Source organism: Fundulus heteroclitus, chromosome 9, assembly GCF_011125445.2.
Source record: "Fundulus heteroclitus isolate FHET01 chromosome 9, MU-UCD_Fhet_4.1, whole genome shotgun sequence".
Taxonomy (NCBI): Eukaryota; Metazoa; Chordata; class Actinopteri; order Cyprinodontiformes; family Fundulidae; genus Fundulus; species Fundulus heteroclitus.
This window is the reverse complement of record NC_046369.1, coordinates 33,082,853-33,096,599: the sequence shown is the minus strand read 5'-3', so window position 1 is coordinate 33,096,599 and position 13,747 is coordinate 33,082,853. Positions and strand designations below refer to the sequence as shown.

At 44.3% G+C, this 13,747-nt stretch overlaps 2 protein-coding genes across 3 annotated transcripts; one reads left to right on the top strand and one right to left on the bottom strand.

The window, feature by feature from the left end:
• Positions 1-273: 273 nt before the first annotated feature.
• On the top strand, positions 274-5,753 carry LOC105925320 (ICOS ligand). Its single transcript, XM_021315750.2, has 5 exons — positions 274-821; positions 903-1,226; positions 3,268-3,549; positions 3,632-3,805; positions 5,677-5,753. Exons 1-5 carry the CDS (start codon positions 590-592, stop codon positions 5,742-5,744), a joined length of 1,080 nt encoding a protein of 359 aa, XP_021171425.2. The 5' UTR covers positions 274-589; the 3' UTR covers positions 5,745-5,753.
• On the bottom strand, positions 3,656-12,726 carry nit2 (nitrilase family, member 2). 2 transcript variants are annotated; one of them, XM_036141531.1, is made up of 10 exons: positions 12,616-12,726; positions 12,391-12,509; positions 11,476-11,596; positions 10,239-10,327; positions 10,059-10,152; positions 8,928-9,002; positions 8,778-8,856; positions 8,548-8,646; positions 8,333-8,388; positions 3,656-3,750 (listed from the first exon to the last, which is right to left on the bottom strand). In XM_036141531.1, exons 1-10 carry the CDS (start codon positions 12,641-12,643, stop codon positions 3,746-3,748), a joined length of 765 nt encoding a protein of 254 aa, XP_035997424.1. In that variant the 5' UTR covers positions 12,644-12,726; the 3' UTR covers positions 3,656-3,745. The 2 variants fall into 2 exon arrangements, with proteins under 2 accessions (XP_035997424.1, XP_012716609.2); XM_012861155.2 differs by lacking the exon at positions 3,656-3,750 and adding an exon at positions 7,124-7,553.
• Between the last annotated feature and the right edge of the window lie 1,021 nt (positions 12,727-13,747).

Here is a 13,747-nt window from a genome sequence, read left to right as displayed (position 1 = left end):
GGTCGCACTCTATCTAGCAGAATGTAAGGTGTAAAATTCAAGTATTTTGTTTGGATGACCTGAGCTTGGGGCCAGAGGATTTGAGCCCCACAGTTGTATACTGAGAGGGTATTGAGCATGCGCACCGCGATTTCAGATGTTCGTTATTTAAACAAACGTTGGTGGGACGGCCCCATTAACTTTGGGGCAAAGTTGCGAAATTGTTCTAGAATTACTCTATTCTATTCTATTCTATTCTATTCTATTCTATTCTATTCTATTCTATTCTATTCTATTCTATTCTATTATGTGGTTCTCAACCAGTTTTACTATATTTGCCTCACTACTTGCCGCTCTCATGCTTCCTTATCATTATGTGGGCGTGTGTGTGTCCTAAAAAAAAACCGTCTAACAGGTTATACCAACCTCCACCTATCTAGTGGGCCCTCGCAAGGTCACTGCTGACAAACACAGGCGAAGATATTTTCCCTGTTCTTCCATTAACTTCTATCCGCGCTATCTATGTTCATTCTGCCAGACGTGACCTAACACATGAGATCAGGTATGGCAAAACAAGCTGCAACATGACCGGTCATGTGGAAAGGTGTGTATGCGGCGCGGCGCTGGAAGAGGAAGTGAGGCCGAACCGACATACGTTGTACATGTCTCGACTGTGTCAAGAACGCACGGGTTTGGGTTTTCCAAACTGAGGCGTCAGGCGCCGATGAGCAGTTTCTGGGTCTTGTGTGCGCTCCTGCGCGCCAAGGAACGCGCGATGGCGGTGGCACTGTGGCGCGGCGCAGCGATCCTGCTCTGCTGCGTGTGCTCGTGCGCCAGTGCGGGTAAGTTGACCTGTCTGCTCACGCAGCTGCCGCCGAAGTAAAGCGCACTCGGCCCTGACTTCTGTCTGCCTTTCTCTACAGAGGAAGACTGCGTCCTCGGGATAGTGGGGAAGCCGGTGATCCTGCCCTGCCTTTACTCTAACCTGAGAACGGCTCTGAACTTTTCCATTGAGTGGAGAAAGAACGACACAGCTGTGCTCAGATCGCTGTGGGACGAGGACGGCAACGTGGAGACATGGAGCTGGAATCACGCAGGGATTCCCAGGGATGCACCTTTCACAAAAAACTTCTCCCTGGAGCTGCCATCTGCTCGTGTCAAAGATGACAGGAGCCAATTCAGCCTTTTCTTGCTTTCAGGGGAGAACCAGAGTGCCCCACTGTGCACCCAGTGCCTCCGGGTCGCAGGTTAGTCCACACAGGTGTTGAATTACTGTATTAACAGTCAGAAAGTGAATTTATTTGAAAAAAAGGTTTTAACAAAAATGTTGGTGCGACATACAAAGGGTAAGCATTTGCTCTGTTAGTGCTGCTGGTTGTGGCTCACAGCCAACAAAACCTCCAAAAAAAAAAAAAAATTAATTACAGAAAGGTGCTGCCATGGTGACGCGATACAGTCTACAGATGCTACACAATCATGGCTTAAGAATGCTGACTCGGCGGTTGCCAGGCAGACAGAGTGTAAGCCACTAAAGGTCATCGACAAAGAAGCTGGTTGCTCAGAGCGTGCTATCCAAGCATGTCAGTGGAAAGTTGAGTGGAATGAAAAAGTGAGGTAGGAAGAGGTGCACAACCTATAGGTGTAACTACAGCCATTAAAGGATTGTGAAGCCAAGACCATCCAGTTGTTTGCACTGCAAAAACGGATCTAAAAATAAGTAAAATGTTCTTAAAGTTAGTGTATTTGTCCTTGATTTGAGCAGGTAAGTAAGATTATTTGCCAATGGAATGAGTATTTTGACGCCTAAAATAAGATAATTAGACATCCTGCACTTGAAATAAGATGATGGAGATGAGTTGTTCCTATTTTAAGTGCAAAAATCTTATTCCATTGGCAAAACATCTTATTTACCTGCTCAAATCAAGGAAAATACACTAATTTTAAGAACATTTTACTTATTTCAAGTTCTGTTTTTGCAGTGTGAGGGTATAGGATGTTTAAGTACAGCCGTATCAAGGACATAGTCTAACTTTCCCGTTCCAGCTGTTGAAATACTCGCCATAAGCATTCGTCTCTCAACTGGGGAGAAAAAGTACTGAATTGTTCCTCTGTGGTCCAAATTCCTCTTTTCAGACCAAAGTAAATTTCACATTTAGTTTGGAAATCAAGGTCCGAGAATCCAGAGGAAGAGTGGCGAGGCGAGTCCGAACCGCTTGCATCCGTCTACCGGGACGTTTTACCGCCCGCACCTCATGTTTCCTCCTGCTGACAAGCTCAACAGAGACGCTGATTGCATATTCTGGCAGCGCTGGGCTCCTGGTGCCAACACTGTCATGAGTACCAACACCTACTTTAATGAGATGGTCACAACTCACCCTGACCCCGAAGCCCACGGAGAATTTATGGAGTATTGACAAGAGGAAGATGAGACAAGCTGAAGGTCGGGAGTCCAGAACCCCTCAGCAGAACCAGGGGCGGATCTCCGTGCTGCTGTGATGCAGTAAAGGAGCCCAGGCGAAGTGCTGAGTGCACGTTCTGCACAGTGCACACAGGCCCGTATTCAGACAATGTGGTGCCCCTGGGCCCTATACCTCAAAGCCCCCCCCTCCCCCCCCCTTACCCGTGCTGTCCTTCGGTCAAAAACATCAGACATAATCAAGGGGATTTCTGTAATGTAATTTACTATTTACTAACTTACACAACTACATGTAGGCATATGAGCAGTGAGCAATATTCAAATATCTCATTTTAAAATGTTGAAATCAAAAAAATCTTGATTTATTTATCATTTATTATTATTATTGTGACATCAGTGTTCACAAAACGAATAATGCATGGTCTTTCAACAATTTCAAGTAAATAATATAACAATTTATGAAAAATATATTTTTAAAGCATGTGTCATGTGGTGCCTCCCCCATGGTTGGTGCCCCTGGGCACTGGCCCTTATGGATAATCCGGCCCTGAGTGCACACACACACACGCTGTTCAGTAGGCTGACGGATTATTGGGTTTATGGGCTAGTTTACATTTCTGAGAAACAGAACCTTGCTTTTTTTTTTTTTTTTTTTTAGCTGGAAGCCATAATCATCAAAATGAACGAAAACAAAAGCTACAAATATGTCACTGTGACTTGTGAAGCTATATAATAAATGTGACTTTTTGGAATGAATTAGTGATTCATTCAGATGTTCCTGTACATCTGAACAAATTAGCTATACGTTGTAAATCATCAGAAAAAAAGGTGGAAAAAGCCTTCCGTTTTGTTTTTGCTGGTCGTCCTTGCAGCCAGTTTCAGCACTCCTGAGGTGAAGAAGGAGCGGTCAGGAGAGGCGTATGAGTGGACCTACCAGTGCCACTCCTCAGGAGGCTACCCAAAGCCTGCGGTTTACTGGCTCTACAACAACAGCCAGGAGCCTCCCAACGGCTCGGTGACGACCCGGGCCCAGTTGCTGCGAGGATCCGATCTGTACAACGTCACCAGCTGGCTGACAACCCACCCTTCCAATGACACCACGGTGTCGTGCGTCATCGAGAACCCGGTCCTGAACGAGACGCTGGCGTTCACATGTGAGTCCTTTCGCCGGCCCCCGGTGAGATCTCCAAACGCTCCCTTCCCTTCACTCATCCGGGCCTCTGATTCGGTGCGCAGACGGAGCGAGCAGCGGACCCGTGGAGTGGCGGCCGTCACAGGGCATGTGGATCTTCAGCACGGTCCTGAGTGTGCTGGTCGCCATCATGGTGATCGCTGGCGTGTGCTATCAGATCAAGCTGGACAAGATAAGCAAGAGGCTTAAGAAGGAATACCAGGAGGAACCGCAGAGAGGTGAGCAGGTCAAAACTTCCAGAGAAAGCCTTCGCAGGTAAACCACGGTTCTCACTTCAGGCCCGGCTCATCTAGGAGAGAGCTGCATGAAACTATAATGTATTGGTGACCCCAGTCTGAGTCCTTAATCTGCCCTAACAGATTTATTTTTTTTGACAGTGGCTATGTGGTTGGGCTGTTTGTCAGCTCTAATAGTTTTCCATTTTGATAAAACCCTAAACAAGAAGTACAGTTCTGGTTCAAAGGATTACTCTTTTTATATATCGCTGGTCCTGCTTTTTTTTTAAATTTTTTTTTAAATATTACTACATTCAGCTTTGTTATCGGGTGGTTTCAGTACAGAGTCCATTTTAGTCGAACATTTATCACATGCATGGTGCTGGGCGAGCTCTTTAATAACAACCTTATCATAGTTTAATCCTACTCCTTTATTTCAGCGGAACTGCACATAAAACAGAAAATACATATACATCTAAAATTATTGAAACTGCTACAGCTTTTTCACATTTTGTCATATTTCAACCACGAACCTCTATATTTTATTGGGATTTCATGTTGAAGTGGAAGGAGACTTACATAGGGACTTGTTGGTTTTTTCAAATACAAATCTGTGGGATATGCAGTTCAATTCACCTTCAGTAGTCACCTGATTAGTAAATGCACTTCAACGTATGATTTATTAATATCCCAAGTTTTGAACATCATACTGGAACGTGGGGAAAAATGCTCGCCTACCTAAACAAGGGGTCTGCAACCTGTCGCTGTGGTTTGAGGCTCTTAATAACTTTGGTCAAAGATAAACTTAAACTGAGAACTGATTTTAATTAGGAAGATCACTAGGCTCGTTCTTGGCAGTTCTTTGGAGTCTCTTTATTTAATCGCTGCTTAGAATTTCAACCGCAGCTTTTTGTTAAATTATTTTCTTTGTCATTGGGTCACAAACTGTATCCTTTCTCCTCTTATTTTCAGACATGTGGAATGTTCAATTAAAAAATGCAAATGTTGTAATTAAGTCTGGATTTTCTGTCCTAAAACCTAAAAATGGAATTAAAAATGTGATTAAATTAACCCCAAACTAATGTCTTATAGATTTTCATAAGGATGCTTTTGAAAGGACTTGAAGACTTTAGACAAAAAGGGCACTTTATGCTGTAACGGTTGCTGAACCCTAGCCCTAACTAACAGGCCCTCTATAGAATAATGGCAAGAAGAAAGCTGTTGTTGAAAGAAAGCCAGGAAAAAAAAACAAACTCCTGATTGAAGTTTCCTACAGCCATATACACAGCTAACATGTGGAAGAAAGTGATCTGGTCAGATAGGGAACCTTTTGGCCCAGGTGCAATGATCTGCGCGTGGTGGAAAACTTAGCGCACATCAACCTGCATCTTTCACATGCTGGAACATAGTGGTGGACGTACCATGCTGTATGTAGAGATGCTTCTGTTCAACACGACCAAGGGTGATGATGGGAAGATGGGCGGAGCTAAAAAAACAGTGCAATGTTGGCAGACAGCCAAATGCAGCGGAGAATCTGTGTCAACCTGGCTGATGTTCACAGACTCGCTCTTTATTCACCCCTCATTTCCTCCCACTTATGCACTAATGTGACCGTCTGTCCCACGAAAAGCCTGATAAAATGCATGGAGGTTTGTGGTGGTAGCATGGCCAAAAAGTGGAAAAGTTCAAGGGATTTAATACTTTTGTGGCACACACGCATTCACATATAAACCTGTTTGACCAGGTCCTATTATGGCTCTATTGTCAAAGTAAAAATCTCAGCTTCCTACGAAGACCCGGTTACGGACACCTCTGCGGTAGTTGGACATCTTGAGTTCGTATTCTGCATCTGAACGAATGTCTGTTTTCATCAGGACGACGACGTCGGTACAAGCAGACAACAGAGACCATGATGCTGGAGCCAGAAGAGACTGACGTGTGAAAAAAAAAACACCATCCACTGTTACTGGTAGTCCTAAACCAACGCACTGATATGTAAATAGTTTTGAGTCATTGTGCTGCATTTTTTTTGGGATGTTTAACTGAAACCTGCTGCTTTTCTTTATGCCCCTTCTGACCGATTTACAGCACGAAACGGTGAGGACCCTGTCCTTTAATGCGAGGATAGATCTGATGCTGTGCTGTAGACTGCTGGTTATAATGTTCGTGCTGAACGTCACAAAACGTGACTAATTTGTTCCGCCTATAGGAAGTGTGGAAAAGAGGATATTAGATTGTTAAACAATAGCAGGGTCAGCCTGTTTCCTCATAAACCCAAACATCTTTCTGCAAAAGGTGTAAAAGGCTTGAACGACTGAGCTAATATTTATTTATCCTGTTATCAGCAGTACATCAGTGTATTCTTTAGCAAACCTCTGGCTGAGTCTTTGCCGTCTAGATTATTCTTCGACCCAATAGGACGGCAGCTCTTTCTCCTCCAGGTCCTAACTGGTTTTGGTTAACTTTTTAAAGCATCTAAACACCATTTTAGCTACGCAGCTGATTCTTCTGCACTTTTAGGTGTTCCCCTCTCCGAGCAGCTTTTTAAATAAAAAGCACGCCGCTGTTCCAAACCATCTCTGGAGCCGCCCGTTCTATTCAGATAGGAATGCACTGATACCAGCGTGAACATACGCTGCCTTCATCCCTACAAGAAGCCACACCAGGGAATGAACAACCTCGCTGATATCCAGACTGTTTCTATGAAAAGCGGTGATTGAGCTGGCTAACTTTGGACAACTGTGTGCATGTTTCAGAGGTCGGTGCTAGTTTTCCTAATTAACAGTACCGCTCTAACCCTAACAGTGCTGCGTACATAGGACATACAGCACTACCTTGTCAAATCTCCTACTTTTGTTTATTATGCGTGTTGCTGTATAGTTTTTATCTTGTGAAGCACTGTGAAATGTCTAATCACTTAAAAGGTGCCTTTCAAATAATGCTGAGCTTGTCTTGTTTTCTCGTAACACTCTAATGCGAGTCTACTGTGATCTGAGACTAAATGCATACAAGTGGAGGAGAAGGTTTCCAGGATATTTATCTTCCATTCATAAAACCTGAAAGGTGACAAGTATTGCAACTGACTCCGTCTTTCTTTTTGAGCTCAATCAACAACAGGAAGCAAGATTTTTCTTTTATATAAAAAAAATACCTCCTGAGGTGGCAGCCATTATAGCCTCTGAATCGTGCTCCGACTGTACAGACTAAATTTATCACTTTAACCATACAGGGGGTATAAGGCCAGAAAGGGCACCTCTGTAGTGGCGCTCATTCTACTACTTTGTAGCCTGCTTGCTCTCCCAGTTAATCAACACATTTAAATGAGTCTGGATTTTTTTTTTTTAATTAACCTGGATTTGTGCGATCAACCAGAACAGAAACCCAAACATGTAAAACTGCAGCTGGATGGTCATACATAATCTAGTTAGGATCCTAACAGTGAAGCATTACTTTTCTTATTTTAATGGCAACCTGGTAGTTAAACTTTAACCCAAATCACATTGCAGAACAAAATGGCTCGCACCCTACCTTTATCAAGGACTACATATTGTCAGTTTCCTCAATGACAATACCTAGAAATGAATTTATGAATGAATTAAAGTCCAATTAACTTGATTGACATGTGAAGAACACGAGTCCGTTCGGAGTTTTCAGCCAGATCCCTCCTGCACAGACGTCACTGTGTAGAGGTCGTCCCGACGCTGAGATGTGATCGGGATCTGCTGCCGGATGTCAGCCAAGTACTGCAGGTCTGGAGCCAGGGGACACGTGCGCAGTCAGAACCGAGGCTCGTCACAATAAGAGCCCACACAGAGAAACAGAGTCTAACAGTGTGGCCTGCTCCAGATGTTGTCTTATCAAAGAATGGCTCACAGATTTATCTGCTGGTCAGGGATTCACCTCAAATTACAGACTTTTCTTGAAAGGGGAGAAGGAAGGAAGGAAGGAAGGAAGGAAGGAAGGAAGGAAGGAAGGAAGGAAGGAAGGAAGGAAGGAAGGAAGGAAGGAAGGAAGGAAGGAAGGAAGGAGTACAGACAAGGATGGAAGTAAAAAATGACAAAGGAAGGGAGGGAGTATGGACACAAGGAATGAGGGACACAAAGGGACGATAAGGAAGGGCACAAGAAATTATGGGGTTAGGACTCAAGGAAGGAATGACAGAAGGAATTGAGGTAGCAAGGAAGGAAGGAAGGACAAGGAAAGAATGTAAGTAAGACATGGGCAAAAGAGGACAGAAGGAAAAGAGGTAGGATAAGAGGACTGAAGGAAAAGAGGTAGGATAAGAGGACTGAAGGAAACACAAAAGGATGGAAGGACAGAAGGACAAACTATAAAAAGAAAAAGAAAACCTTTAAAATAACTTTAATTCCTATATTCATTTTTCTTTCTCCGTTCTCATCCAGGCCTGAAAAACTACTCCACAGTTTAACCAGACTGTTTAGCCGCTGTGTGTATCGAATCATTTTTCTTTTGGGCTGGTTTTACTCTACAAAGCCATCTCCACACAGAATAATCCCCTCTGACACTCACCGATATCAGCATAGACGATGGTTTCCTCAGGCCCAGCCTTGGCGATGACCTCTCCCCTGTGGAAGCAAATCAGAACACGCTCAGACACTGACGCAAACCATCCATGACGCCGTCGTAATGAGCGTCCGTGTCGTCACAATGGCGACCTAGTCCAAGTTCTGTAAACCTAAACATCTAACTGCATCACACAGGACCTGCTGCTCCGACCGTCTTACCACGGGTTCACCACGGTGCTGTGGCCCCAGGCCACGTAGGAGGCCGCTTCATCTCTGGCAGGTGATGCCGTGGCCACGTAGACCTGGTTATCGACGGCCCTGCATCACACACAGGACAACGACGCCGGCAATGAAATATCGAACAATATTCAGATCTCGACACAAATCAACCGACACAAATCCGTAGCCACGAAACACGCTTCACCCCTCCCGGTTCGCTGAGATCTCACCTTCCCCTCTGCAGCAGCTCCCAGTGGGCGGGGCCTGTCGTCATGTTGAAGGCTCCGGGGTAGACGAGCAGCTGGCAGCCTGCGGACACAACGACACGTTCTCCAACTGTTCCAGCCAACGGTTGGGGCGACTCGCCACCTGCTGCTCACCTTTCCTGCTGTAGAGCTGAGCGAGCTCCGCGAACCTCATGTCGTAGCAGATCCCCACGCCCACTTTACAGAACGCTGTGAAAACCAAGAGGAGGGAGGGAGGAAGAAAAGATGAACAAAATCAGGCTCGGCTGCAGACCCTTACCAGACCATCTATAGGCCTTGGAGCGTTTTAGGTTCTGTCACAAGCTACATCGTATTTTATGAGACCGTCTCCAGAGACTGAAACGTTCAACCACTCTCCTCGCCTTCACCTTAGAGCGGTCAGCTTGGAGGGGGAGCGTCTTGTTCCACCAGTGATTCTCAGGTCTGATTTCCTTTTGGACTTTGACTAGGCCGTTTTAACGTGAATTTGCTTTGATCTAAGCCGTTTCATTGCAGCTCTGGCTGTGTTTGGGGTGGTCGAAGGTGAGCTTCCGCCTCAGTGGCCAGTCTTCTCCAGCCTCCGACAGGTTTTCTCTGACCAGCTAAACAGCAAAACAACTGCTACCTTGCGCTCTTATCTGACCAGAGCACCTTCGTTCACACGTTTACCGCGTCCCGCACGTGACTTTGGGCAAACTCAAGATCTGCGAGGTGCACGACCAACAGCGATTTTGTCGACAGATTCTCCCACCTGAGCAGAGTCGCTTCAAAAAGACCTCTGGACTGTTTCTCCAGATCAAGCTCGGTTTATGTGGTCAGGTATGTTTTGGTAGATTTGCAGTCGTGTCTTACTCTTTCAGCATTGTACGACGGACTGAACAGGGCTCTGTGACACGTCAGATCTCGGGTCTCAATCGAAGTCCTAACATTGCTTTATACTCCTCCATGTTTTTCTCCCTGACCCATCTGCTGCGTTCCTTGGTTTCCAAGAGGCTGTTTGTTCTCTGATGTTCTCTAACAAACCTCTGAGGCCTTCAAAGAACAGATGTACTTATACTGAGGTTAAATTACCCACAGTTATCTAGTTCATACTCTAGTAATAATTAGACGTTGATGGTGATTGCTTCTTTATGATTTTATGTAAGGGTATCAGAGTAAAGAGGGCCGAAGGCACATTTCGGTTCCAACGGGACAAAACATGAAAATGTTTAAGATGTATAAACAGTTTTGCAAGACCCAAAAGCGGAGTCCCCACCAGCCACTCACGCGTGTCAAACATGGACAGACGGTTTCCGGGGCTCAACGTCTCGGACTCCTGGAAGCGGATTTTCCCGGGAACGTCGATGTCAAACAGGTGGATCTTGAGGGAGAGAACATAGAGGGGTTTATGCGCCCGCTGCAGGCAGTCTGATGAGGGCAGCCATAGCAAGCGGGGAACATGCAGACCTTCCGGTGTTTGACAATCATCTCTCCGTCAGGGCCGAACACAGCACAGCTGTTATACAGCCTCCCACCATCCTCTTCAGGGATGGATCCTGCTCAGCAACACGGGGGGGGTTCATTCGTTCATTCCATATAAGACAGAAATAAGAGATGTTCAGACTATTTTTTTCCCCTCAGCAATCAATATATAAACAAACAAAAAAAAAAGGTTTTCAAACTTCTGATCAGCTCCAGTCTTTTTAATCAACATTGTTCAGTATTTCATGAAAGCTGAAGCTAATTTTAAAAAATTGTCAAATTTCAGTTTCTACTATATTTTATGAAAAAAAAAAAAAATCAATAAATAAAAAGACATCCCCCCACTTTGATTTTTACATAAAACATCCTCTAGATGGCAGCATCCTTTACCACGAGTGCAGAGTAAATTATTTAGCTCCTTTAAATTACATTTTAACTTCCTCCCACTAAATGACTAACTATTCTGTTTTAGCTCATATGCATCTAGAAGGGTAAGATATGTGTTCAGTGTTTTCAAAGAGGCTCACGATCTACATGGGCTTTTTAAAATTAGGTGATCCCTGAAGGTAAATAGATAGACCTGATTTACAGGAATCTGATTCAAGAGGGCTGTATATAAATAAAATGGCTCACTTCTCCAAATTTTATTGGTTAAATATTTGTTTAATTCAATATTTATTTAATTTCTATCTCAACCAACACTGCAAAAAGGGTTCTAAAACTAAGTAAAATGTTCTTACAATTTGTGTTTTTGTCCTAGATTTGCACTTGAAATAAGATGATGGAGATGAATTGTTCCTATTTTAAGTGCAAAAATCTTATTCTATTCACAGATCATCTTATTTACCTGCTCAAATCAAGGAAAAATACACAAATTTTAAGAACATTTTATTTATTTTTAGTTCTGTTTTTGCAGTGAAGTTGCTGAGAATAAATAGACCCAGGGTGTGACGTAGTTCAAAAGGCTCCATGTACCATGCCTAGTCGTAGTATTGGTTCTAATAACCCAAAGCTCATTAAGCTGCATTAGAAACACAGATTTGCAACAGGACAGCAACAGCTTTTGGTGACTAGATTGTGAAATAACACCCAAATGTGCTAACAGAGCAAAGTCTCTTCGCCAGCAAAACGTCCTGGAAGCCAGCTTTCCCCGTAAAAGAACTACACGTCTGTCGCCTTGGACGCCGCGTGTGGGTGACTGCAGCCACGCATGAGCCCCTACCTCCCACCAGATACAGCTTATTCTCCGACGCTACCTCTGACAGCACCTGGGTGGATTCTCCTGGGATCTTCTCCGCGTAGGTGGAGAAGAAGCCGGTTCCATACGGAGAGTTGAAGCATTCCTGAATCACAGCGAGGAGATAAGCCATCAGGGTCACGTCTTCCTCCAACAACGCGGGACGGTTGTGTTTTGATTCTCCCTGCCTGCCAGCTACACATGATGTGCACTCGTGCAGGGGGGAGCGCCTCTTAAATGTTCGTCACGCAGACAGCGTCGTGCAAAAACGTTCAGATCCTATGAACTGTTTCACGTTGTGTTACAGTACAAGCAGACACTTTCATGTATTGTATTGGCATTTTATGGGACAGAACAACTATTATTCAATAATAAAATAAAGAACAAAGATGCAGAGATTTACAGCTCAGGTGGGCAAATCTGTTGCTAGGACAGCCATTAGGCCTTATGGAGGATTGGCTAGAATAAAGCCATCAGGAGCCACAAAGTGAAGAATGTGTTCTGATTGGAGGAACCAAACCTGTGCTTTTTGGTTTACATACAGAACGCTGCATGAGACAGAAAACTAGCACTGAGCACCACCACCAGGACATCCAATGGTTGAAGCACGGTGGTGGCAGCATCTTTGTGATGTGTGCAGGAGCTGATGGGAGGAAGGGTGGAGCCATAATACAGGGCAGCCCTGCAGGAAACCCCATTAAAGGCTGAAAAAGACTGGGCCGGGTCCACCTTCCAGCAGGACAACCTTCCCTACTCATACAGGCAGAGGTGGCCTAGTCAAAGCAACAGATCTAAATCAAAGTGAGAATCTGGGGCAGAACTTAGGCTTGATGTGTACAGAACAGTTATAGTTTTCCAAAGCATCGTTTTGAGGGAAATAAAAATGTTGGAGCTCCTCACCGGCAGCAGCACCACTTCGCTGCCCTGTCCCGCTGCCTCCTTCACCAGCCTCCGGACTCTGCTCAGGTTGTCCGCCTTAGCGCTGCTCACCTGCAGCTGGACCACAGCCAGGCGGAACTCTGGGAGAACAAACACTGCGTCAGGGAGAGCGGCGACACCCAGACCGCCGAGCAACAAGGCCGGAACATGCAAGACGTCCCGAGACACGGAAACCTTCACACTTACTAGACATCGCTTTGGTCACAGCCCGCATCTGAGCAGAACTCAGCTCAGCTCAGGGTCCACAGCGAGCAAGGCACTGACCACTTCCGGTTCCGGGAGGACATTTTGTTTTCAAAATAAGAGTCCCCCAAACGTATTGCCGTTTGTGATAGAGAAATGAATGCTGGTCTAATTTCAATCTCTCCGCAGCAAAAAAAAAAAAAAGAGAAAAAAAAAGCTTAAACAGATGTCAAACCATGGCGGTGTAAAAAAAATTATACACACAGACTCACAGAAAATACAGTCCAAGGAACAACAGAAAATAAAAAAGAACATGAACAGAAAGCAATGTTAGGCGGGTTCAGGGTTGTATTAATGCATGCAATGCAGTTGCTCCCTGCTCTTTATTGCCTTTTTTAAAAAAAAATTGCATCTCTTGTCTGAATTTATTGCTTTAATTTATGTAAAGCAGTAGCGTGGTTTTCTTCCGGAGTATTTGCCAACGTGAATGGGATACTTTGACATCAATAACAGATTTATGAAGTGCTTTGCTTGCAGTTCAGTAGCCAAACAGTTTCCCACAATACAACTTGGTCGTTTATTGTGAAAATCAGAGACGATTACGTCATGGGTGGGTGTTGATCTTGTGGCCAACCAGGCTTTAATTTAGTCCAAGGGTCATACAGCACTGCTCATTGGTAATGCATTTTAGTGAAACAGTATAAGATTTGATAAAATTTAACACCAGCCGGCACCAACTAGTCCATAGTTGCTGTTTTCAAACATTTGTGACTCAATGCAGCTGGTACTGCTGCCAATATATCTGCTCTAGATCCCTCTATAGGCCAGGGGTCTGCAACCTGTGGCTCTGGAGCTGCAAGAGGCTCTTTGGACCTTCCACAGTGGCTCTTAATAACTTTGGCTACAAATTATATTTTTATTATGGTATGTAAATGTAATTATGATAATAAATGCAGGTTTATCTTAGACTAATTGTTTTTAATTTTCACAACTAAATGATACTGAAAGTGCCAGTAATATTTACTTTTAAATCAATATTTTTTTCATTATGATGGAAACTATGATTTTTTTTTTTTACATCATTATCCACAAATATCAACATCCCGTCCATCCTCTTTTTTTAAACCTCAAAATA